General features: G+C 35.0%; 1 protein-coding gene across 1 annotated transcript in view; it reads left to right on the top strand.

Moving 5' to 3' along the window:
* PIK3C2G (phosphatidylinositol-4-phosphate 3-kinase catalytic subunit type 2 gamma) overlaps window positions 1-24,972 on the top strand; it is a 323,071-nt gene that overhangs the window by 241,514 nt on the left and 56,585 nt on the right. Inside the window, exons 25-28 of the mRNA XM_039222254.1 lie at window positions 164-273; window positions 17,379-17,568; window positions 18,046-18,167; window positions 20,330-20,438. Of these exons, the coding sequence (XP_039078185.1) occupies window positions 164-273; window positions 17,379-17,568; window positions 18,046-18,167; window positions 20,330-20,438 (531 nt within the window). The remainder of the gene's footprint in view (window positions 1-163; window positions 274-17,378; window positions 17,569-18,045; window positions 18,168-20,329; window positions 20,439-24,972) is intronic.

Here is a 24,972-nt window from a genome sequence, read left to right as displayed (position 1 = left end):
TCATGAACTTCTGTCCATTCATAATTATATACTGAAAGGTGTTGCTATATAAGTTTAAGTTTACATGTATTTGTAGAATTAACCAAGTAAGCTTAACCAAATTTAACTAAGACTTGATTTACATTTATTCTGAGTTCTTTTTGCTTTTGTTTTATTTGCTAAGATGTTACATGCAGGGTTGCCTGAGCTGAGTGGAATTCAAGACCTGAAATATGTGCATAATAATCTTCGTCCACAAGATACAGACCTAGAAGCAACAAGTCATTTTACCAAGTAAGATAACCTGTGAATGAATGAGTATGCATTTATTCGTGTGTACAGATATGTTGCATATTTGAGATGATTTCAGGGTGAACAGTCAGTGCTATAAAGTTGTCATTTCTAGAACCGGCTTGTGTCTTCTTTCCCAGGGGATAGAAAGGGAGCAATGTGAATGTCTAGGAGAAGACCTTAGTCAGTGTTTCTGTACCATGCTATTATTTGCTAACCAGCCTCTTCATCTAATACATTGCCCAAAAAGAGGTCACTAAAAAGAGCAAGGGCTGACATAAATAGATTGGTTGTTCTACTTGAACTATGTACAGGAAAACTATTTGGAAAAAGAGATTTATGATGAGATATGGACTCTCTACTTTCAACTCTAAGACAATACAAATACTGGAGTATTTGGTAACTATCTTCTATTTTAATGCTATTTTTTATTAAGCAAGTATGAGAAAACACTAATATACATCAAAGTAAGAGTCAGGGCAGAATACAGTGAATACTAATTATACTCAAAATCCTTGTCAAAAGGGTGGTGCATTTTATAATAGAAGATTCCTTTGAACTTCAATTTTTGAATGGATAGCATAATTGCTAGCAAACTCTAGGTGTTCAATAAATGTTAGCATAATTATTATCAAAGAGTTTAAGTAGAAAAATACACTTTTTTAAGTAGAAAAATACTCCTCAATATTAAGGAATTAATATTGAGTCTACTTTTTAATTGTTCTAATTCTTTTAACCAGAAATTTGTAAACACAGATTATAGTCTTTTTAATGGATGTATGCTTTGTCCTTTTGAGCAAAACAGTATTTAAAATAAATTCTTTCACAGCCAATTATTACTTTTTCTCTCCCCCTTTCAGAATGTATAGTGAGGACTCTATTACAAGGGAACATTGAGAGCTAACTGGGCCATCCTACATAAAGAATTTCACTTTTGCAAAGAATCTCTCTTTAATGAACTTTAATAGATAGGCTACTCTTGTGGTTAAGTAGAACCAATATGGTAGAATTATAGATTGCTAGAGCTGGGAGAGACCTTATACTTCATTTATTCTGACAATAAATATACAAGTAAGGAAACTGAGATTCAAAGAATTAAAGATCTTGCCTACAATAAAAAAGTAGTAAGAAACAGAGCTAGAATTAGGGCCCATAGCTAGGACCTTAACCCCCTGGTCTAGAGTTTTTCAACATTTAATATAGGAAATTATATGATACCATTAAGGAACACCAGGCAGAGCCCTTGCCAAAAAAAAAATACGTTTCTGCTACCTAGTTTGTTTCTGAAATTCTACCATAAGGGATTCTTTAGTGGAGTCCAGTAGGTTTTTTTGAGTCTTGTAAAATGCTCTCTGGTAGTAAAATTTATCTCTGAAAGAAGCATCTGTTAATGTCCACTTAGAAAACTATAAATATTGCTTGACAATAATCTGTGGCCAAAGACGATAGTTTAAAGATTTGCATAAGTGTTTCAGATGCATGATTTTAAGGATAAGAGACTCTCAGGTTGGCAAACAACCAACCTCAGGAAGAGCAGGTCTTCTGGCACAGAGCCTGGAAGGTCCTTCAGAGTTCAAGATAGCTCTGGGATCCAAGCAGCAGGAAGCAGCTTTATACTCTAACTGCTCACCCTTGGTCCAGTTAACTCCATCCTAAGTAGGTGGGTGCACATGGCCCCAAAAATAGCCCCCTCAGGCTATCCCATTATGATCTGAGTGAGATGCCTTTCTTTGAAGTGGGCTGCTGCACAACAAGCACAATGATTGCTATGTTGGTGGGACTGGGTTGGGAGACAGGAGGAGCAGAGAGTGGTCCAGAAAAGATGAAGGTTGGAAACACGTGATTCTGCTAAAGCCTGTGTTTGATGTGTCATTGCTTAGACGGTTTACAAATAGTCCCTACTACTACCTAAAGCAAAGGAAAAAAAACTGTATATTGGGTGAAGAAAAGCTCCTTCAGGTCTTGGCCACAGGGAAATAAAGATTGTCTGCAGAGTTCCATCCCTCCACATTTTCTGACTTCAACTGACACACCCAGACTTTTAAAGAGCAGAATCTTAGATATGAGAAGCCTGCCTACATTGACTTATGTCCTCTTCCAAGTCAAGAGATTGTGAACTAATATGGAAAGTAGATCTGAAGCCACTAATCTCTGAGCAGTGAGCTAGACCTCATTATTCTGCCTGCATATCTCTGCCAGGCTAATTTTCTCACTTTTAGATGTTATATAGTATGTTCTAATAATTAAACTTCTTTCTACAATTTTATGGTAAACAACTTGTTCTCCACTGCAGATATAAGAGGCATTTGGTCATCTAAATGAGGGCACATCATTTCTCTGTTCAATAATTGTCTTTGACTTGCCACTTCTTACCTCTTACTTTTGAGGACTTTATAATCTGATTGTCTTTATCAAGCTTCATCCGCCCCACCTCTGTTCTTCCCAGAGGAATCCTCTTCTGAGTAGATAACTTTCTCAATATACATTCCTTCCTCCTTTATCTATTTAACCATCAGAAATGCTCCCAAAGAATCAAAACATTACTGGAATCAAGGGGGGAGTCTGATCTAACTTTCAACTCTACATATCCCTTGAGATGCTGGACAACTAGTACCTTGTCCATGAAACCTTCTCAGATTATTCCAGTAGTGACTAGTCTTTTGTTCTATAATCCTACAGAATGTGTGCTGTTTCAGGCTATCCTTAATTTATTCCTGAATTACATGTTGTCTAGTATGTCATCTTAATACACTGGTCAGTTATACCAGTTTCTCCCTAGTAAGACAGGACATATTCCCATGTTTCCACTTTCAAAAATATCTGAATGTGAAATAAGTCTCATTCCCCTTAAGATAGATTTTAAAGTTTAACAGAAAATGCAATGTAAATATGATACACTAAATTTATTTATTTATTATTTTTTAATGTTTTCATTATTGAGAGATAAAGAGAGACAGAGCATGAGCATGGGAGTGGCAGAGAGGGGGGAGACACAGAATCCGAAGGAGGCTCCAGGCTCTGAGTTGTCAACACAGAGCCCAAGGAAGGGCTCGAACTCACAAACCGTGAGATCATGACCTGAGCCAAAGTTGGATGCTTAACCAACTGAGCCACCCAGGTGCCCCGTCAAACACTAAATTTATAAAAGTTATATAATAATGGCTAATATTTAACATGGTATTTCTTATGTGTCAGGCTGTGTTCTAGTGCTTTTCATATAGTAACTCGTTTAATCATCATAACAAGTTTGTAAGAAAAATGATTAGCAATACTAATAATGGTCATAATAAATAAAGAGAATGGGAGGAAACTTTTAGAGGTGATGGGTATGTTTATGCCATACATTATGCTAATGGTTTCACAAATGTGTAGTCATCTCCAAACTCATCAAATTGTATGCATTAAATATACACAGCTTTTTGTGTATCAATCATACCTCAGTAAAGTGATTTTTAAAAAAAGTCTGTGAGATAATATCATATTAACCTAAGTTAATAAATTAGGACACTGAGAACCCAGAGAAGGTAAATAATTTACCAAAAGATATAGCCAGCTGTAGACGGAACCACAGTGTGTATCCAGGGGGTTATGTTACATAGTGTGGGGTCTTACATGCTATCCTGTGTGATCAAAATCATCCATCTCATCTGCAGGCTCTTAGAGTACGCTGCTTCATAATTCAGGCCATAGTGTTCTCAAGGTTCCTTAGAGTCCACTTTGGCTACAGTTTGAACAAAGTAGATCTTTTCTCAGGCAATAATCCTCACATCTTGACTATCCCAAGCCTTGATGGAGGACAGATGTCCCTTCCCAGTACTGTTATCTCTGTGCCATCACCAGGTGTCCCCCGGATGTTTGGTTTAGGATCTGCTATGTTTGCAGCCCCAGGGGACCACCATGGGGTAATTTGACTCCAAGGTACTCACCTTCTTTCCTTTTTCTGATTTGGCCCATTACCAGATGCCTTGAGCCTCTCTCTGTCTTTCCCCTTTTCTGCTCAGAGAATCTCCCATGAGACTCATGTCTCCTTTTAGTGACATATTTTCTCCTATAATCTCAACTACATACCTTTATTTTTAGATATGATTTAATGTTTTGACTATGCCTTTCCACACATTCTCTAAGTTCTTTGGTAAGCAAATGTGGATCGAGTGTTGAAGATCTTTCCTATCATACAGCACTGTGAAGAGCCTGTTATGGAGATTCAAGAACCTCAGTTAATTGTGACTAGGATTCTTAACCACTTGAAAAAGTGATTTAAGATCTTTCTATTATTTAGATATTAAAATGTTTTAAACTACCTATGGAATATCTCTTTTGTTAATATTGAAGCAATATATAGAGTGAATTTATAAAAGTAGCCTGATTAACTAAAAACAATAGGGGAACTTTGAATGACTTGATCCACATGATTAAAATAAATGTGGAAAATCATGGGCACTTGTTTACTTTTCTGAGTAAATAATATTGTTATCTTAAGTTGTGTTCTCTGACATCACATGGGTTTCAAAACCAAAGGAGATACTTGAAGTATAGACGTCAGTGCATAATTTACCAAAAATGGAAAAAGTTACGTAATGGATCCAGCGTTAGTCTTGGTGCTTCAGTGGGTGACATTAACTCTAATATACTTTTTTTTTTTTAATTTTTTTTTTAAGTTTTTTTTTTTTTTTTTTTTCTAGGTGAGAGAGAGACAGCGTGAGCAGGGGAGGGTCAGAGAGAGAGGGAGGCACAGACTGAAACAGGCTCCAGGCTCTGAGCTGCCAGTCAGCACAGAGCCCGACGCGGGGCCCGAACCCACGAACCGCGAGATCATGACCTAAGCGAAAGTCGGACACTTAACCGACTAAGCCACCCAGGCGCCCCATCTCTAATATACTTTTGAGAGCCCCTGTATATTTAAAGTCTTTGTTCTTTGTTCTGACAGTGTTTTATACTACTGTTTATCAGAATGTTACTACCAAGATAGAAATAAAAATAAGAAAATCCACCATCCACCACCACCACCACCATCAAGCTCACAGATGTGTGTCATGAATAAGGACTAAGCCATCTGAGACACAGCATGTATGGCTACCTTAAGTGCCCCATCTTGACTACAGTAGCTTTACGAGGCTGCCCTCTTGATATTGTTTGAGACTTGAAAGAAAAAAATGGCTTTTCCTCCCTCTCCGAGAGAGAGTGCTGTATTTATGAACAATATAGGATCCTACCGCATTCTTGGGTATTCATGGTCAGGATTAAGAACTGATGATAAGTGTTTCAGAAGGTGCTGTACTCAGTGTGGCATTAAAAATTGTATTACAATTAGGGGCGCCTGGGTGGCTTAGTCGGTTAAACGTCCGACTTTCGCTTGGGTCATGATCTCACGGTTCGTGGGTTCAAGCCCCGCGTCGGGCTCTGTGCTGACTGCCAGCTCAGAGCCTGGAGCCTGTTTCAGCCTGTGACTCCCTCTCTCTCTGACCCTCCCCTGCTCACGCTCTCTCTCTCTCTCTCCTAGAAATAAATAAAAATCATTTAAAAAAAAATTGTATTACAATTAATGGCATTTAGAGAAAAATGACAATAAAATTCTTTTACTGACCACAAAGGTTGTTCACAGCATTGCCAAGTCCTCTCTCTGCTTCCTTTACTTTTTTCTACTCCCCTTACAGCTGAGTGGTGTTGAATAGACTCAAGAAAGTCTCATGACTCGATTCTTGCAAATGGATACTCTCATGTAATACCTCTGCAGAGCCCACTGCTAGGCAACAAAGGCAACGATCCATTAAAATGCTGTCTGAATGGGTTATTTTAGAATTTTCAATCACTTTCAAACCTCAGGTTAGCTGTTCTTAGAAACAGATAACCTATTTCACAGACCAGACTGGGATCATTAAGCATAAATTTCCCTGCCTATCTCCCTTCCCACATACAGATTATGTTTTCACTTCATCCATTTTCTCCTGCAAACATGTGAGAGAAAATTTTCCATGTATTTCCAGATATTCCATTTGGCCTGCCACACAGATTCTTTGCTTTAATAAGCATAAGATCTCCTGCTCTTTGGCTAAAACTGAAGGCAACTTGAAGCAAAACACAAAACTCCAAACTTAAATGTTGGTTTTAGTGAGGTATTTTGGTAGCAAGAGCCAGAGATTCTATCTGATTTCCTTGGAGAAAAGGGTATAAATGGACTCAAGCCATAACCTAACAAATCTCAGAAACTAATAGGACCTGATTTCTAGAGGAAACAAAGACCTTCTACTCTGCTTACTCTGCCTATATTTTACTTCTTTGCCCCTTGGCCAGTATTCTCTAGTATAAATTCCAGGGACAGTCTAATTGACTTAACTAGTTGTGTGAGGGATCCTGTCCATCATGGATTCTGTTGCCTATCCTTACACCTATCATGGGCCACCCCTTGACAAAGAACAGCCTACAGCTTCTTCTCTGAACTTTGAGCTTTAGAGAGAGAAGTCTTAGTTATGAGGAATCATTGGGCACAGCAGGCACAATGACTGTCCCAAACAGTACAACCATGAAGTCACTGGAAATATTGATGACATCCAGAAGGAGTGCTTCTGGATTCCACACAGACACAGGAGCCAGGGTCTATGAGCCCCCTGAGTGTGCAGACATAATGCCAGAAACTCCCAGTGTTTCCCTCATTCCTCCTTAGTTATATTTTATGGCTATAGGGTAAAATGAGACTCCGCTCAATGCTTCAAAACATAATTCAATGGCCTTCTGTCTAGTTTCTCTTTGAAACTGAGAAAGAAAATATGGGAGAGGGATGATCCCTGGATCCTTTTATCCTTAAACATTCTTGATGCTTTTCTAGTACTTTGCAAATTGTGATCTCTTGGATTGTTGTAACTTCACAAATGTGGATCAAAGTTTTCTTTTGCCTTACATTAACCATTGATACCTATAGAAACAAATGCTCACAAGAAAAACAAACAAAAGACACACACACAAAAAATCCCAGAACCTAAAGAAATTAACAATCATGATGTCCGACTTTCCCTAAATTAGGAAAGCAAATTTCAAAGAGATATGCAAATTAAAACAGATGGAAGTTTCTTTTTCATTGTGAAACTCTCCCATTAAATAATAATAATAATTGTAAAAGCAAATCTGAGCTAAATTGACTTTATAAACTACTTTTTTACTATAGATATGATAACTTTTACAATATTGTATTTCCTATGTTGCATGACCTAGTCACACTCATTACAGTGTTCAATAGCTTGGCTGCTCTTCTAAATTTCTGCAATCGGAGAGTCTCTGTTTTTGAATTATATAATCTACGCTGAGAATTTGCCCAATTTGCCTAAATATCAAGTCATGATACACCTTAGCTATTAGCTTTTAAAAAAAGATATTTTTAACTCTTCCGGAGACTATCAGTCTAAAGGTTAAGAGCATTTGGAAAGTTCAATGCACCCACCTAGCGTGCCAGAAGTCATTAGTTACAAAAGATGAATAGTCCAGATGGCGCTGTTTCACAACAGCTGCTAACCCCACAACAGCTAAATGCATTAGCTATCAGCCTACCTTCACTGGCATTCCTGACACTATGTGTTGCACAGGATTGCTATATTCTGGGGATTTAACAAACAGCTAGACTAAAGTAATTGATTATTTTTAAATATGTTTTTCACATTAAAAAATTTTTTATGTCTTTATTTTATTTTGAGAGAGAGACAGAGTGAGCAGAGGAGGGTCAGAGAGAGAGAGAGACAGAATTGGAAGCAGGCTCCAGGCTCTGAGCTGTCAGCACAGAGCCCGATGCGGGGCTCGAACCCACAGACTGTGAGATCATGACCTGTGCCGCAGTCGGACACTTAACCAACTGAGCCACTCAGGTGCCCCTATTTTTTCACATTTTAAATATTTTCATTACCTTAATTATAGTACGATTTATGACTATTAATTTTTTCTATATTATTGCATGTTAATATTTATTTTTTTTGCTTTGCATAAGATTTCATTTTAATGTCATCAATAAAATGAGCTGGCTTTGGGGAGGCTGGGAACGGAAACCTGGAATGTCATTTTACTGACATACTTGCACATAATAAGACCAATAAACATTTTTCTAGTTCCTTTACTCCATTTGATTTGATCTGGCTGATTTTTCTAAGTAGCCTCCCTAAGAAAGTCTAAGAATTACTTATTGATAGTCAAGACCATGGAGCCTGGAATTCTTCTTTGTATGCAGAGTTAGGTCCCTAGGATGACATTTACAGAAGACTCGCTAACCTTAAGATTTCACAAACTTTAACCTGGAAAAGAGCAAAGTGGGTTTTTTGGGTTTTTTTTTGGTTTGGTTTGGTTTGTTTTAAGCCACATTCTAAACTATGAGGCAGGAAAAAAGAAAGCAAACACAAGAAAAGAAAGAAAGATAAACCTAAAGCAGCCTCTTATTTTAACCTTTAATTTCTTCTTTGTAGGATTTCAAGAGAATTTCCCATAAGTCATTTTTCACAGAACCATAAATCTGCACATTTGTTTTCCCTGGTATCTCTACTTGTCGTTTGCTACCTTTTGGGCTCATATATATCCATTTCTTTACTTATTTGGTAATAAGTTTTCTGAAATAATATTTGCATAATAATATTCTATTTCCAATGACTTTTCATATGTTACTTAATTCAATTCTATCAACAGTCTTGGGGGAACGGCATGGTTTAGTTGTCAACTATATCTTATAGATGAAACAGTGAGTCTCCTGGAAGTTAATTGACTTTCTTGAGATCACAGGCAGAACTAATAAGTGAGTTCAGAAGAGAGCAAAATTGATTTCTTGCATAATGGATGTTCTTCCCAGGACCTTAAGCAAAGCCACATGGAAAAAAAACCCTACATATGAAAGTCCTAATGCTCTGATAACCTCAGCTAAATAAAGATGTTTCTTAACTCTGATGTCTTCAGGTTAGGTGAAAGAACATGGTAAGAAAACATCTAAACATCTAAATGTTTAATAAAAAAATATCTAAATGCTTATAACCATGTATCTCAAATTAGGGTACCAGGACATCAAAGCCACAAGGATTAATATGATATATTCTTTCATAGTATCTATTTTATTTAAAAGGTTGAACATGAAGCTTAAATTTTTGTGTTCACACACATGTACATACATATATGGCCAAAAGCATCTTTTTCATGTCAGATGATCTTAAAGTTTTAAAAATAAAAATCCATAGACAGAAACTTTTTTTATTGTGTACCGAGAATTATTATTCACTGAATTCATTTCAGAATTTTTTTTTGGTTAAAAAAAGTATGGGTTTGAATACTTCTTGGCCAGTATAAATTTGTAGCAAAGTAGGAATTAATCTTGATAGCACACTTTATAGGCTTAAGTATGAAAAAGCATTGGTCATATATTTTAGAGATTACAAATTCAACATTGAACTATTTATTACTTTTTTTCATGGGATAAAAGAAACTGTGACAAACTTGTAGTAAGTGATTGTTCCCTCTGAATCATTAAGAATGCCTCACAAAGCTGGACACTCAAGCAGTAACTACAATACAAAAAAGAGAAGAAAGTAATGTGTTTATCACACACGCCAAAATCAATGCAATGAAAATGAAGTTTGGAGGTTAGATGAAGAAATTGGTTCATGGGGAGTATGAGACACTTAAAACTCTTCTGTTTACATATGATTAGATTACAGAGTCAATGGTAAAATAAGAATAATGTTCTGCAAATTCCTTCACAGATAAAGTCTTTGAGAAATGTTTCTCTTAGACTATTAAAGAGACTGACCAGTAAAATATGTATCCTATCAAACCACAAAATGATATGAACAACTTCAGCAATAGAAATATGCTCTTGAAATTTTCACCTTGTTACCTCAAAACCTTCGCTCAACTGCTAGTCCACAGCACTATCGACATCTCTCCTCAACGGTTATTCTGACATGACTCATAAAGCAGTGAAAAACTTTTGTCCCTTATAGTCACATATTAATATAAATGTGCATTCAAAAAATATCATAATATTTAATCTGAGGGGAAAAAAAAACCTGCTGTCTAACTCTGTGCTGAACCTGACGTGAAAGACCGTACCTCCTGGATTCAACCTAGTTTTCTGAAACTGATAAACTCAATGGCCTATTCACACACACACATAGCTAGGAAACCTGTTAGTAGCATTTGTTTGTAATGAGAAGCTATCTAAAATATTTATGCCACATGAAAAGGTAAGTATGTTATGAAGTAAAATAGAATTTGTACACATTTTTAAGATAGGACTTAAAACTTAAGCTTTTACGGTTATTTTATAACCCTGTGGACTATGTTCCCTTTAAGAACAGGCTTCAAGATGTCACCTATTCTGTGTCTCCCTCTCTCTCTGACCCTCCCCTCCCCATGCTGTATCTCTCTCTCTCAGAAATAAATAAAACATTAATTTTTTTTTAAAATAGAACAGGCTTCAATAAATACTGTTAAATGTTTTTCTAAGGGTTATTTTTATGTAAAAATTAAAGGATCATTATTTTAGTGCCTTTATTCCATCTAAGAATTCCATGCTCAATCTATTGATTGGCTAATCTTAAAAACAAAGTTAAAGGACTGTTTATTATAAATAATCCACAATGAGAGCAAAGACTGTGGAATCAGATAAACTTGAGTTGAAATTTTCAGTTCTACTTTCTAAGTGATGTCACCTTTGGTATTCATTTAACCTTTCTTGGTCTTTTTTTCTGGTATCATTGCTAAAATAACTTTACTGCTTTCCTATAAGGAGGAAAAGATTAACATAAGGCATTTAGTACACTGCTGGCCAAAGTATATATACTCCCTGAGGGCAGAAATCTGATTTCTCTTTTACCTCTATGTCCCAGCATATAGAGCAGTGGCTGGCAGGGAGTTGGAAGTGTTTATCAGGACAATCTGGAGGTTTTCCCTAAGAAATTTAAGAATTGGTTCCTTTCAAATGCAGCTTTGAACCTGTAATATAAGGCTACTCCAAAGCATAATCCTGCCGACTCTGCCATTAAGCAAAATAAATCACAGGGCTGTCACCTGCATAAACCAGACCCTTGAAGAGGCCTGAAACCTATTGCTCTCAGGTCCCCTGTTCCAAACTGGGTCATGTCTAACAGTGCTGTTTTATCGGACTTGTTAAATCTACCACCTGCAAGAGGTAGATGGATAGGTGAAAGTCTGCCCTAAAACTATAGGCTTATTATAAAAGTTCATCCTTCATCTCTAATCTTCCTACATCTTAACTGTTGGGCATCATAAGAGTAAAGCATGGATGCAGTTGAGATTTTATGAAGGTGAGTACATTAGAATTTAAGATTTATGGTTTGTAGCCTCTCTTCATGAGAAACGAGTACATGCTGTTACTCTAGAGCTTTTCACCCCAACACATAAAACACATTGAGGGAATATTTGTTGAATGAATGTATGATAGGGTCTCCATAAATCATGATTAGCATTATATTCCTGCTATTAATACTATCTTCATTCTTTAAACTATGAATGAAAAAAGAAACGAATGTTTTATGCTATACTATATACCCATAAAATCATAAAGTCTAAGAATATCTTTAGAAACATGAACATGTGGAAATGAATAATGATCAGTCATATTTTAACTTTCTTAGCAAATTTTGGCCTAGATTGATGTATAATAATGAAAAATCTTGGAATTTACTTTAAAGAGTCTAATACCAGAACAAGATAAATTGATTTGAAGTTTTATAAAATTGAGGGGGAAATTATTAAACTTTATTGAACTACATTGTTAACATTGAGGACATATCAGAATAGCCTAAAGAAGGCATTGCATGATAACTTTGATGGAAGCCAACCCAGAAAAGTAGTATTTAATTATATTCAACATCCATTCCTCTTAGAAAATTTTAGTACTCTCAGAATGGAAGGAAACTTAGAAAAATATCATGCATTTAAAAATGGAAAATGCAAGCATTCCCATGAATGTCAAGGAAAACTATGAATGCCTTTATATTGATAGTAAAGCTCTATGTTTAAGTTTTATTATATCCTTATTTTCCATTTGAATAAGAAAGCAAATAAAATAATCCTAGAGAATTAAAAAAACCCTGGAATAACAGTTCAGTAAATCAAATAGTTACAAGACAAGACATTCAAGACTCCATAGTAAATAAGATTAAAGGGGAAGCTATATGATCACCTCAAAAGATACAGAAAATGTAGTTAATAAAATTTAGAACCACTCATTTTTTAAAAATGCTAGAAATAGAAATGTACCGAAAATGTTATACTTAATGGTGAAACACTGAAAACTTCTTTATAATCAGGAACAAACCAGAAAGGCTTTGTCTTTATCACCTCTTCGATTTAACATTAAACTGGAAGTGTTAGCAGTGCAAAGGGTGACAAAACTCTAGCATTACTTGCAGATTACATGACTGTGTCCATACAAATTTTGAAAGATTATACAGAAATATTGTTAGATTTAATGAGGTTAAACTCTACTCATATATTATCAAATATTAGTTAAAATTTAGGAAAAGATAGCATTTACCATTTGCCATACAAAAATATGTTCATACAAGTTCATATGTTCATACAAGTCCGCTAGAAGACCTGCATTCAGCATATGATGGGAAGAAGCTAAAGAAGCAACAGATCATCTGATTGACCCAAGAGCAGGACTCCAAAGACCTCACGGGGACTCACTGGGAATCTGAACAGGTCAATTTGATAACAGCAGCTAAAACTTGGAAGAATTTTTACACACCCCAATTCACTTGGAAGGGCAAGGGGTCTGTGGCAGATGTGAAAAGGTCAGAGAACTCTTTCAGCTTTCAAAGGTAACTGGAGCTCCTTTCCAGGAAAAAGTCCTCCACTGTAGAGACACTGCTAGATGTATAATCCAAACTGAGAGGAGAAGAATCATAGGAGAAAAGGAAAACCAAAGTCCAGAAAAAAAAAAAAAGCAAAAGAAATGTATCTCAGGAAATATGAAACAAATATTTTGTATCACTGTATGATAGCAACAGCAAAGGGAGCTTCAGACCCTTGAAAACCTACTCCATCCCGATAGATTAGGAATGTTAATTGCATATTAAAATAATCAAACAAAATGGATCATGTTTGTATGTCATACAGAGTTACAATAAGAAAAAGAGAAATAAGATGTAAATAAAATCCCTACAATAAAGCACACCAGAAAGACATCCCACCAAAGGAATAGACCGAACCCTTATGTTTCAAATTAGAGCTAAAAGAAATTAAGAAAATGATAGAGACGTAAAGGAACGATGTATATCTCAGCTGGGAAAACTCAGTGATGAAGTAACTGAACTCAGGAAAGAATTAAAAATAAAACATTATTTTTCGATGGCATATTTTTCTTTTTTAACGTTTTTATTTAAATTCCCACTAGTTAACAATGTTATATTAGTTTCAGGTGCACTATGTAGTGTATCAACACTTCCATACACCACTCAGTGCTCATCTTGACAGGTGCACAACTTAATCCCTATCACCTTTTTAACAGATCACCCCACCTACCTCCCTTGTGGTCACCTTCAGATCGCTCTCTATAGTTAAGAGTCTGTTTCTTGGATTTCCTCTCACTTCTTTTTCCCCCTTTGCTCATTTGTTTTGTTTTGTTTCTTGAATTCCACATGTGAGTGAAATCATATGGTATTTGTCTTTCTCTGACTTAGTTCACTTAGCATAACACTCCATGCCCAGTGTGGAGCCAGATGCAGGGCTCAGTCCCTATGGTGAGATAATGACCATGAGATCGTGTCTTGAGCTGAAATCAAGAGTCAAAGGTTTCACTGACTGAGCCACCCAGGCGCCCCTATTCTGTCAATTTTTAATTGGGTTATTAAATTTTTGGGTGTTGAGTTTGATAAGCTCTTTAGATAACCCTTTATCAGATATGTCAATTACAAATATCTTTTCCCATTCCACAGGTTGCCTTTCAGTTTTGTTGGTTGTTTCCTTCACTGTGCAAAAGCTTTTTTATTTTGATGTAGTCCCAATAGTTTCTTTTTGCTTTTATTTCCCTTGCCATAGGAGACCTATCTTCAAAGAAGTTGCTACAGCTGATGTCAAAGAAGTTTGCCTGTGTTCTCTTCCAGGATTTTGATGGTTTCGCGTCTCACATTTAGGTCTTTGATCCATTTTGAATATATTTTTGTGTGTGCTGTAAGAAAGCAGCCCAGTTTCATTCTTTTGCATTTTACTGTCCAGTTTTCCCAACACCATTTGTTGAAGTGACTATCTTTTTCCCATTGGATATTCCTTCATGCTTTGTCCAAGATTAATTGACCATATAGTTTTGAGTTCATTTGTGGGAAAAGAAAACATATTTTAGAACCAAAGCAAAAAGAACACAGAATAAACACAACACAACAGATGCCACTGTGAGGTGTGAGATGAAAAAAGGAGGTCTTTTAAAATTAAAAAAAAATTGAGAGTCAATGAAAATCCAGCAAATATATATATATATACAGGTACATAATAAAAGTCCCTAAAATATAAAACTCCAGATTATATATTAAATTGTATAAATACTAAATTATTTAGCATTTTAATAAATAATCACATAATGATATTAATTATCATAATTACATTTTCTGAAGTCAAAAGACTTGAAATTACATATTATAAAGACATATTGAATATTTGGAAAAATTACCCAGAGTAACCAACCTGAAACATATTTTAGAAAAACTATTGGACTTTGAAGAAAAAGAAACTTCCTTGAGGCATCAGGCAAAAAAACAAATTATTTATTATTTATAAGAGAAAGAAGTTCAGTATGTCATCAGAGCTTTGCATACTAATTCTTTATTCCAGAGGAAAATGGAATAATGTTTTTCTGGCACTCAAAAAAAAATAATGTGCGCCAAAGATTATATATTTTGCCAAAATGACTTACAAATCAGGCCACAAGCTGTTGTCAACACCCAAAACTCTGAAACTTTTTTCTTTGAACACTTTCTGAGGAATTTACTAGAGAATGAGCTTCAGGTAGTCAAAATGGCAGAGATACAGACATAATGTCTACCAGAGAGTTTAAGATTTAATGCTAGAAGAGAGACTGTGTAGTGTGTATACTACACATATTCTACAATATAGGTAGAAGAGCTCTATTAAAAAAATGGAAATAGAATAGGAAGTACATAAGAAAAACAGAGCAAGCATACTGTTTGCTTTATAGTATTAACTAGGATAACACAAATGTACAGCCAAATAATCTTCCACAAAGTGGGAAAGAAAATCCAATGGAAAAAAAGACAGTCTCTTCAAGAAATAATGTTAGGAAAACCAGAGAGCAACATGCAGAAAGATGAACCTGGACCACTTTCTTGCACCATACACAAAAATAAACCCAAAATGGGTGAAATACCTATATATAAGACAAGAAGCCATCAAAATACTAGAGGAGAAAATAGGCAACAACCTCTTTGACCTCGGCCACAGCAAATTCTTACTAGAAATGTCTTGAGAGGAAAGGGAAACAAAAGCAAAAATGAACTATTGGGACCTGATCAAGACAAAAAGCTTCTGCACAGTGAAGGAAACAATCAACGAAACTAAAAGGCAACTGATAGAATAGGAAAAGATATTTGCAAATGACATATCTGATAAAGGGTTAGTATCCAAAATTTATAAGGAACTTATCAAAACTCAATACCCAGAAACAAATAATCCCGTTAAGAAATGAACAGAAAATTTGGATACATATTTTTCCAAAGAACACACACAGATGGCAAACAGACATATGAAAAGATGCTCAGCATCACTCATCATCAGGGAAATACAAATCACTGCTGGTGGGAATGCCAACTGGTGCAGTTACTCTGGAGAACAGTATGGAGGCTCCTGGATAAATTGTATTTATCCAAAGGATACAAAAATGCTGATTCAAATGGGCACATACACCCCAATGTTTATAGTCGCATAATCAACAATAGCCAAATTATGAAAACAGTCTAAATGTCCATCAACTGATGAATGGATAAAGATGTGATGTGTGTGTGTGTGTGTATACACACACAATGGAATACTAGTTACGTTGTGATCAAAAAGAAAGAAATCTTGCCATTTTCAACAAGGTGGATGGACTTAGAATATTTTATGCTAAGTGAAATAAGTCAGAGAAAGATAAATATCATATGATTTCATTCATATGTGGAATTTAAGAAACATAACAGATGAACATAGGAGAAGGGAAGGAAAAATAAGATATAAACAGAGAGGGAGGTAAACCATAAGAAACTCTTGAATACAGAGAACAAACTGAGGGTTGCTGGTGGGATGTTGGGTGGAAGAAAGGGCCAAATGAATGATGGGCTTTGAGGAGGGCATTTGGTGAGCGCTGGATGTTACATGTAAGTGATGAGTCACTAAGTTCTACTCTTGAAATCATAATTTTAAAAAAAAACTAGGATGAAAAGGACAACACTGCAAATCAGATACTGGAAAGGTGGGTATAGAGAGAATAAATATATTATATGAAGATATTTATTATATAATTAGAATGCAATTGCAAACCTCAAATACAAAAAAAGACATTAAAAACAGTCTCACCCCAAAAAAGTGAACAAGATTTCATATAGAATACTGTATATTAAATATGGCATATGAACTGCAACTGTTTTGTAATGTAGTTGACAGAAGAACACAAACATATATAAATGAAGAAATAATAAAAGTGAAACTATAATTTTTTGAATATTTATGGGGGAGAGAAAGAATAGCATAGAGAGTACAGGGATAAATACTTAGCTTCTTGGAATATACATTGTTTTGTAGTTTTAACTTCTAGAATTATTTAAATGTTTTAAATAATTATAAACTAAAATTAAATTTTAAATAAGACATTCCTAAAAATAGAAAACAAACCTAAAATAAGTCAAAATTATAATTACAGTTTTTATTTCACCAAGAAGATTCGTTTATATTTGCTAACAGTGCAAGTTGTGACTTGGGGTTTATAAAAATAACATTTAATAGCTGGGCTCCAAATAAAAAGACATGGCTCTTGACTTTTTCCTCCACGTCTAACAAACATAAGAAAAAAAATCTTAAGTGAAATGAGTCAACCCAGGGAAATGTTACCCACTATCTTTTCTTTTTCATTTCTCTAGGAAAATAAAGGAAAGTCTGGAGTGCTTCCCTGTTAAGTTAAATAACTTGATCCATACACTTGCCCAAATGACAGCCACAAGCCCTGCCAAATCTGCTTCACAGACTCCTTCCCAGGAAATCTGTATGCTGAGTGCAACCAGATCAATTCAAAGAGCGACAATTTTAGGGTTCAGTAAGAAAACCAGTAATGTAAGTCTCAAGTTTGTCATTCTGACTTAAATATCATTTGACCTCATCTGACTTCCCTTCACTATGCTATACATCCTTCCTTATATCATGATTTTTTTAAAATATGCAAATGAAAAATCAGTTACAGTTTGAGCAGAAGTGCCATTAAGGAGGATGTTCTAAGGAGAAATCATAACAACCAGAGCTATTAGTAGAGAACCATCAAAGAGAACAGTTCCTGCCCGTAGTAGACCATAAATCAAGAGCTAATTAAAGTGTCTGGATGAAAAGAAGAGCAGAAATTAGGCAGTCTGTTCCCAGCACATAAGATTATGATATCTTTATATACTGTGTTTATAGGTAATTTTTGCCTTTATAAATTGCATCATTTTGCTCTTGTGATGACTCTTTGTGGAAAAGTTCTTGCTTTGAAACCAGCTTTGAAAATGTATCACCGGTTGATAATGCCACCTTTTGATTTCTATTTATTTTCTGCAGCTGTATCTAATCCAGGTGACACATGGTAACAATGAAATGAGCCTGACAGAAAAATCATTTGACCAGTTTTCAAAACTTCACGGCCAACTTCAGAAGCAGTTTGCATCATCGACTCTCCCAGAGTAAGGCACTTCCTCCCCTGTGTTTTGCCTGCGGTTCTTGTCCTTGAACATAAGGAAAAATTATGGTTATGGGATTTTCTATTTGTGAGCAACGCAGCGTTCTGACTCCAATGCCATTGAGCCTATCCCAGCAGAGTCTGGATGGCTCCCAGAGTAAAGAACCTTTGTCTCATAAAACAGAACAAGGTTTGCAATTTCTCTGTTTGCCTCTAGACATTGATTTCATAGACAGAAAAATTCAGAAGTGATTTCATTTTTTCATCAATTACCAGGAATATTGTTTTCTTTGCCTGTTTTTAAATTTAATCTTTTGGGTTTTTTTTATAAAAATAAAATTGACATTGAAAATGTAGAACTAAAGTGGATATATCTACTCTTTCAACAAATAACTGCAATAAAAATCTCTGATATATTTATTTTCCATACCAGAAAAAATTAATTACTATAACTTAGCATATAAGTAAAATTTACTAATACCAACTCAGTTTTGTTATTAATGGTTAACTTTGACTCGGATTATCTAAATCTAATTTGTCATTATGTTCATTTTCAAACAATCTTCAAAACCATTTTTTTTGTTCATGTTATCATTTTAAAAATATTTAAGTATAAACAAATTAAGAATATAACTGAAAACTACTTCTGTTCAAATAAACCTTCTAAAATTCATCACTTAGAACTAGCCAAATTTAGGTCATAGATTTCAATGTATACAAAAGGAGCATCTTGACTTTAAAAAGAAGAACTTGCCAGAAATTGTATTGGCACTTAGGTAAGTCAAATGTTATTTTATCTACACTGAGATTTTTGTTAAGTAAATGGTCCTTTAATACTGTGATGTCCATATCTGACCTGACATACTTTGTAAATGTGGACTTTTACTAGGCTTTCAGGATTTAGTCGCTTTCCAAATTACAAATCTAGGCAAAGTTACCAATGAATGGAGAGATACGGGGCAATACTGAGGAGTGAATAGTTCATTACTTGCAGACGTTACAGAAATTTTGAAATACAGATGCTTTGAACAGTAGAAAGTCAACAAATTAGAGTAAGGATATGTTCAAGAGACTGAGAGGAAAGGAGTGTCATTATGGAAACATAAAAGCAACACTGACCTAAAGAATTACTGAACATCATCTGATAAAATAACAGAAAAGGAGTTGCTGGCAAAACAAAAAAAGTTTGACTCAAATATTAAATTCAACATCAGTGGCTGCCATTGTACTCTACTAATTAATGATTTAAAATGTTAATCATTGTTAAATGGCTGCCCTTTTTTTTTGGTTTCAAGAACTTCTCTGTTCTACACTTTTATCTGTCCACTACATTTAGCATAACTTGTAAAACCTTAAAAATGTTAATAATCTCTCTCCATATGTCTCTTCTTGATTTCTCAGCTTTATTTAGTTAGGATTATGCCTTGTTCAACAACTACTACCTGGCAATGGTATTTAAATTGGTATCTGTACGAAAGAAGCAAAAGTATGAAGAAGGCAGCAGCAAGACTGCAGTCCGAGGAAGCTGCTAGATAGTTCCTAAAAAGATGTATTTAGCCAGAAAAATATGTCACCCAATGCTAACTATTAACAGGTCATTCCACTCAGTAATTGGTCTTAATCCCATCTAACCCATTAAAATGAAACTTCCTTCAGGGAGCGCAGAGGAAATTCTGCAAGTCAGACTCTTGAGGAAAATGATACTTTGTTCCAAAAGACTAAGACCAGATGGAAACATATGTCACTTGATAAAATGTTTAATTTTGTTAATGTAGAAATATCTCTAATGAACTCAGAAGAAACAATACAATCTGACCTTTTTGAAAAATTATGCATCATTAATTTAAGAAAGTATTTATGAAGGCTCCACGTGTATTTAAAAGACAAAATGTGTGGTCTTCCATAAATACAGTAAGAAGGAACATATATATTAGTTTAATAGGTTAAATTAAATTAGCATTAATGTAAGTTAAAATAGCACCACAATCATGTTAATGAAACTTTCAGGATTGATCATGTGTTCTATGTTTTATTTTTTAATGTTTTCTTTGGCCCCTCCACCTGACGCAGCTATAACTTTATGAACAACCCTAAGATACAGAGAGAGATTTCAAAATAATAAAGATACACTTCTTTCTTTCTTTCTTTCATTTATGTTTTAAACAGGTTTCCTCACTGGTGGCACTTACCTTTTACAAATTCAGACCACAAACGATTCAGAGATCTAAATCATTACATGGAACAGATATTAAATGGATCATATAAAGTTGCAAATGTATGTTACAACTTACTTTATATTTTTAATATAAATATCAACTATTTTATGCATTATTACTAGAAATGTTTTTAAATACCTTGTGATAACCTTCTTTTACTCCTATATCCATTCAACAAATGAGTGAATGATTAATATGTATATAATTCCTGAACAGAAAACTGGAACACCAAAAGAGGTATATAGCATCTTGACCTCAAATAACCTGAAGTAATACTATGATTAATGGACTCTCAGTGCTTGTAAGGACCTTAGTGTTTTAGGGGATTAAGAATTATTTCTGACTCTGATGGTAAGAAGTTCTCAAGGAGAATAGAGCATCTGAACTGGGTCTTTAATACCGGGTAGGATTTTTAAAAGATTTGGTTCAGGGAAGCGTTTCAAGTAAAACCAAACAATATAGGAATGGTCATAAGTTTTTTAAAAAAGAATATCATTAGATTCTATTGCTCCTGTGACAAATTACCACAAATTTGGGAGTTTAAAACAACATAAATCTATTATTTTTCCGTTTGGAAGGTCAGAATTCTGAAAATGGGTCTTAAGGGACTAAACCCAAGGTGCTGGTAGACTGGTTCTTTCTGGAAATAGTAGGAAGAAAATTCATTTCCTTGCCTTCTCAATTTCTAGAGATTTCCTGCATCCCTTGGCTTGTGCCCTTTCAAGGAATTGCACACTGACATCTGCTCCTGTCCTCACATCTCTTTCTCTGGCTCTTGCTCTGACTCTCCTTGTGTTGACACTGGGCCCACCTGGATAATCCAGAAAAATCTCAATATTTCAAGATTCTTAATTTAATTGTATCTGCAAAGCCCCTTTTGCCACGTAAGGTAACATATTCAAAGGTTCTAGGGATTAGAATGTGGACATCTTTGGAGGGCCATAATTCTATCACAGAGATACATGAAAAAAGTGCAAGAACACCATTCAGTTGGCTTTCACCATTCTTGTGAGGTCGCTGTGAAAGGAAAATTAACCAGCAAGGAAGTTGGGGCCAGGTTGCGAACAGCTAAAGCTAAGGCTTAGAAGATAGTGTAAAAACAAGAAGAAGAAGATAGTGTAAAAACAACGTTCCTCAGCACTCTGAGAGATCCTGGCCCTCCTTACTGGACTGGAACTACGTTCTTTTAGTTTTTAGTGTTTCAAATTGTATAACATGTATCCAGAAAAGTCTACAGAAGACTTTAGGGTTACATTAGAAAAAAACACCTAGTCCCTGCCAATTTCACTCAGGATATTCACTATAGGAACCTTCAGCTGCCATATAAGAAATTGAGCTCCCTGGAGTCAGCCAGGTGGAGAAACAATACGGAGAGATCAAATAGAGAGATGTCCAGGGAGCAGCTCTGCTGATGCCCAGTTGAGGTTCTAGCCTTTAGTTAGCTTCAACGTCACAGTATTTTGAGTAGATGATGTCCAGCACCAGTCACCAAATGACTTTAAAATTTTTTTTAATGTTTATATTATTTTTGAGAGAGAGAGAGGGAGACAGAGCACGAGCAGGGGAGGGAGAGAGAGAGGGAGAAACAGAATCTGAAGCAGGCTCCAGGCTCTGAGCTGTCAGCACTGAGCCAGACCAAGGCTCGAACCCACGAAGCGTAAGATCATGACCTGAGCTGAAGTCGGACGCTTAACCGACTGAGCCACCCAGGCACCCCACCAAATGACTGTTTATTAGAGACAAGCAAGGACACCCTAGGGGAGTTCAGCCAACCCTCAGAACTGGGAGACAATGAGAAAATGACCGTTTAAACCAACAGTGCAGGGATAGGCTATCTCTAAGGTACTCTGTTATATGTTATATGGTATTCTCTGACATGAATATATGGCAGTTTGTAGATTCCTCTCTACAGAGGCATTTGGAATATTTCCAAGTTGAAATTATTACAAATAATGCTGCTAAGAACATTCTACTATTTGTATGTCTCTTAATGCACATGGGTAGGTCATTCACCTACGAATAGAATTTCTGGATTTTAATATACGCTTATCTTCAGCATTATAGGCAATGACCAATTTACTGTCCTATTTGCAATGAATAAGAGTTCCCATTTTCCACTACCTTTTCTATACTTGGTATTGCCAGTATTTCTAATGTTGGCCATTTTGGTGAGTATGCTTCTCATTGCATTTTAGTTTGAATTTTCCTAACTACTAATGAGACGGAGCACCTCTTCATATGTTGTTTGGTCATTTGGATATCCTCTTTGATGCAATGCCAGCTCGTGTCTCTTGCCCCTATTCTATTAAATTATATGACATTCTTTTATTAATTTATAGTATTTTTCATATATTGTGGATAAAAGTCCTTTGTTAATTAAATATATCATAATGATTTTTCTTCCACTCTATGTTTTGTCCTCTTGTTCTCTTTATTATGTCTTCTGATAAACAGAAATGCTTATTTTTAATATCATAAAATACATTGATATTTTCCTAGAAGATTAGAACATGTCCTATCTCACTGTCATAAAGACAATATAGAATACTGGCTTCTAGAAGCTTTACTGTTTTGCATTTCACATTTAAACTTATAATTGGTCTAGAATTGACTTTAGTGCATGATATGAGTCATTCTTATTTTTTTCTATGTAGACTTTTCATTGTTCCAACACTATTTAAAGTACTTTCCTTTTCTCACTACTCTGCTGTGATACCTTTGTGATGATTTAAAATATCCATGTAGGTATGTGTCTACTTCAGGGCTCTATATTTTATGCCAGGGATTTTTTTGTCTACCTTGTGCCAACAGTCTTAATTTCTGTAGCTTTATACTAAATCTTGACATCTAGCAGAGTGACTTCTCCTATTTTACCCTTATTCATAAACAATAGTTTGACTCTTCTTGTACTTTTGCATTTTCATGTAAATTTTAAATTTTTCTTGTCAATACCATGCAAAAGCCAACTGGGATTTTAGTCAGAAATGTATCTTAGTATCTTACAATCCATTATCAGGTACCTATTTAAATCTTTAAAACATTTTTTTTCTCATAGTAGTTTATCTATACTATCTTAAAAATACTTTATTTTACTTGGTATGGTACCTTTTAAAAAAAATTTTTTTTACCAGTCTATAGATACAACTGATTTTGTATAATGACATTTTTCTCAACAACCTTACTAACTCACTTCTAATTCTAATAACTTATCTGTATTTTCAAATATTCTACTTACAATAATATTGTCTGCAAATAACAAGAGTTTTTTTCCCCCAATATTTATATCTGTCTTTTTTCTGTATATTTTGTACTCTCGAGGGCCTCCAAGTGGTGGTGGCAGACATGCTTGTGCTATCCCCGAATTCAGATCTAAAGTTCCCCATTAAGTACACAAGTTTTTGCAGATACCCTCTATTACTATAAGAAAGTTTCCTTCTGTCGTAAAAAAGCGTTTTTATAATAAAGAATATTGAATTTATCAATTTTTTTCTGAATCTTTTGAGAGGATCAATTGTTTCTCTCCTTTATTCCACTGGTGTGATGAATTACACTGATGGATTTTCTAATTTTAAACAAATTTGCATTCCTAGGAAGCACTCTACGTGGTCCTTTTTATGTATTGCTGAATTTGATATAACATTTTCTTTAGCATTTTTTGCCACCTTTGTTTATGACAAAGACCAAAGATGTTCTATCTTATAATGTCCTTAACAGGTTAGAATGGAGAATATGCTGGCCACATAATATCAGTTGCAAAGACTTCTTGCTTTTCTCCTTTTCTCTGGAAGAATTTGTATAAAATTGGTTCTATTTCTTTAATTAGGAAAGCTATGTAAGTCTGGAGGTCCAATTTATTTAATAGTTATAGGACAATTCACATTTTCTATTTCTTTCTGGGTCTAAGTTACAGTTCTCTAGAAATTTGTCCTTATTTATTGGCATGAAATTATTCAGAGCATCTTCTCACCGTCTTTTTAACATTAATTGGCTCTGAAAAGATGTCTACTCTTTAGTCCTTGCATATGTCATTTTCTAATCAGTCTTGCTGGAGGATTATGAATTTTACAAATCTTTGCAAAGGATGAAATGTAGGATTTATGGACCCTTTATTGTATTATCTTTCTATTTTATTTATGTTTGATGTTTATTATTTCCTTTCTTGTTCTTCCTTTAGTTATAATTTGTTGCTCTATGTATTACATTCTCAGATAGTTACCTGTTTTTTTTTTTTCACCCTGTCCTCATTTACACATTGAAAATTCTAGGGGTGCCTGGGCAGGTCAGTCAGTTAAGCATCCAACTTCAGCTCAGGTCATGATCTCACAGTTCATGGGTTCGAGCCCTGTATCATACTCTGTGCTGACAGCTCAGAGCCTGGAGCCTGCTTTGGCTTCTGTGTGTGTGTCTCTCTCTGCCCCTCTGCTGTTTGCACTCTGTCTCTCTCTCTCTCTCAAAACTAAACATTAAAAATTTTTTAAATAATAATAATATAAAATAAATAATAATAAATAAAAGTCTAAATCCCCCTGCCTAATCAAGACTTAATTGACCCCACAAGTTTTTATATACAGTATTATATTTTCTTTATCTTTC

The sequence above is a fragment of the Hyaena hyaena genome, unplaced genomic scaffold (assembly GCF_003009895.1).
Source record: "Hyaena hyaena isolate Hyena2069 unplaced genomic scaffold, ASM300989v1 scaffold_1089, whole genome shotgun sequence".
Taxonomy (NCBI): domain Eukaryota; kingdom Metazoa; phylum Chordata; class Mammalia; order Carnivora; family Hyaenidae; genus Hyaena; species Hyaena hyaena.
This window is presented reverse-complemented; position numbering and strand designations above follow the sequence as displayed.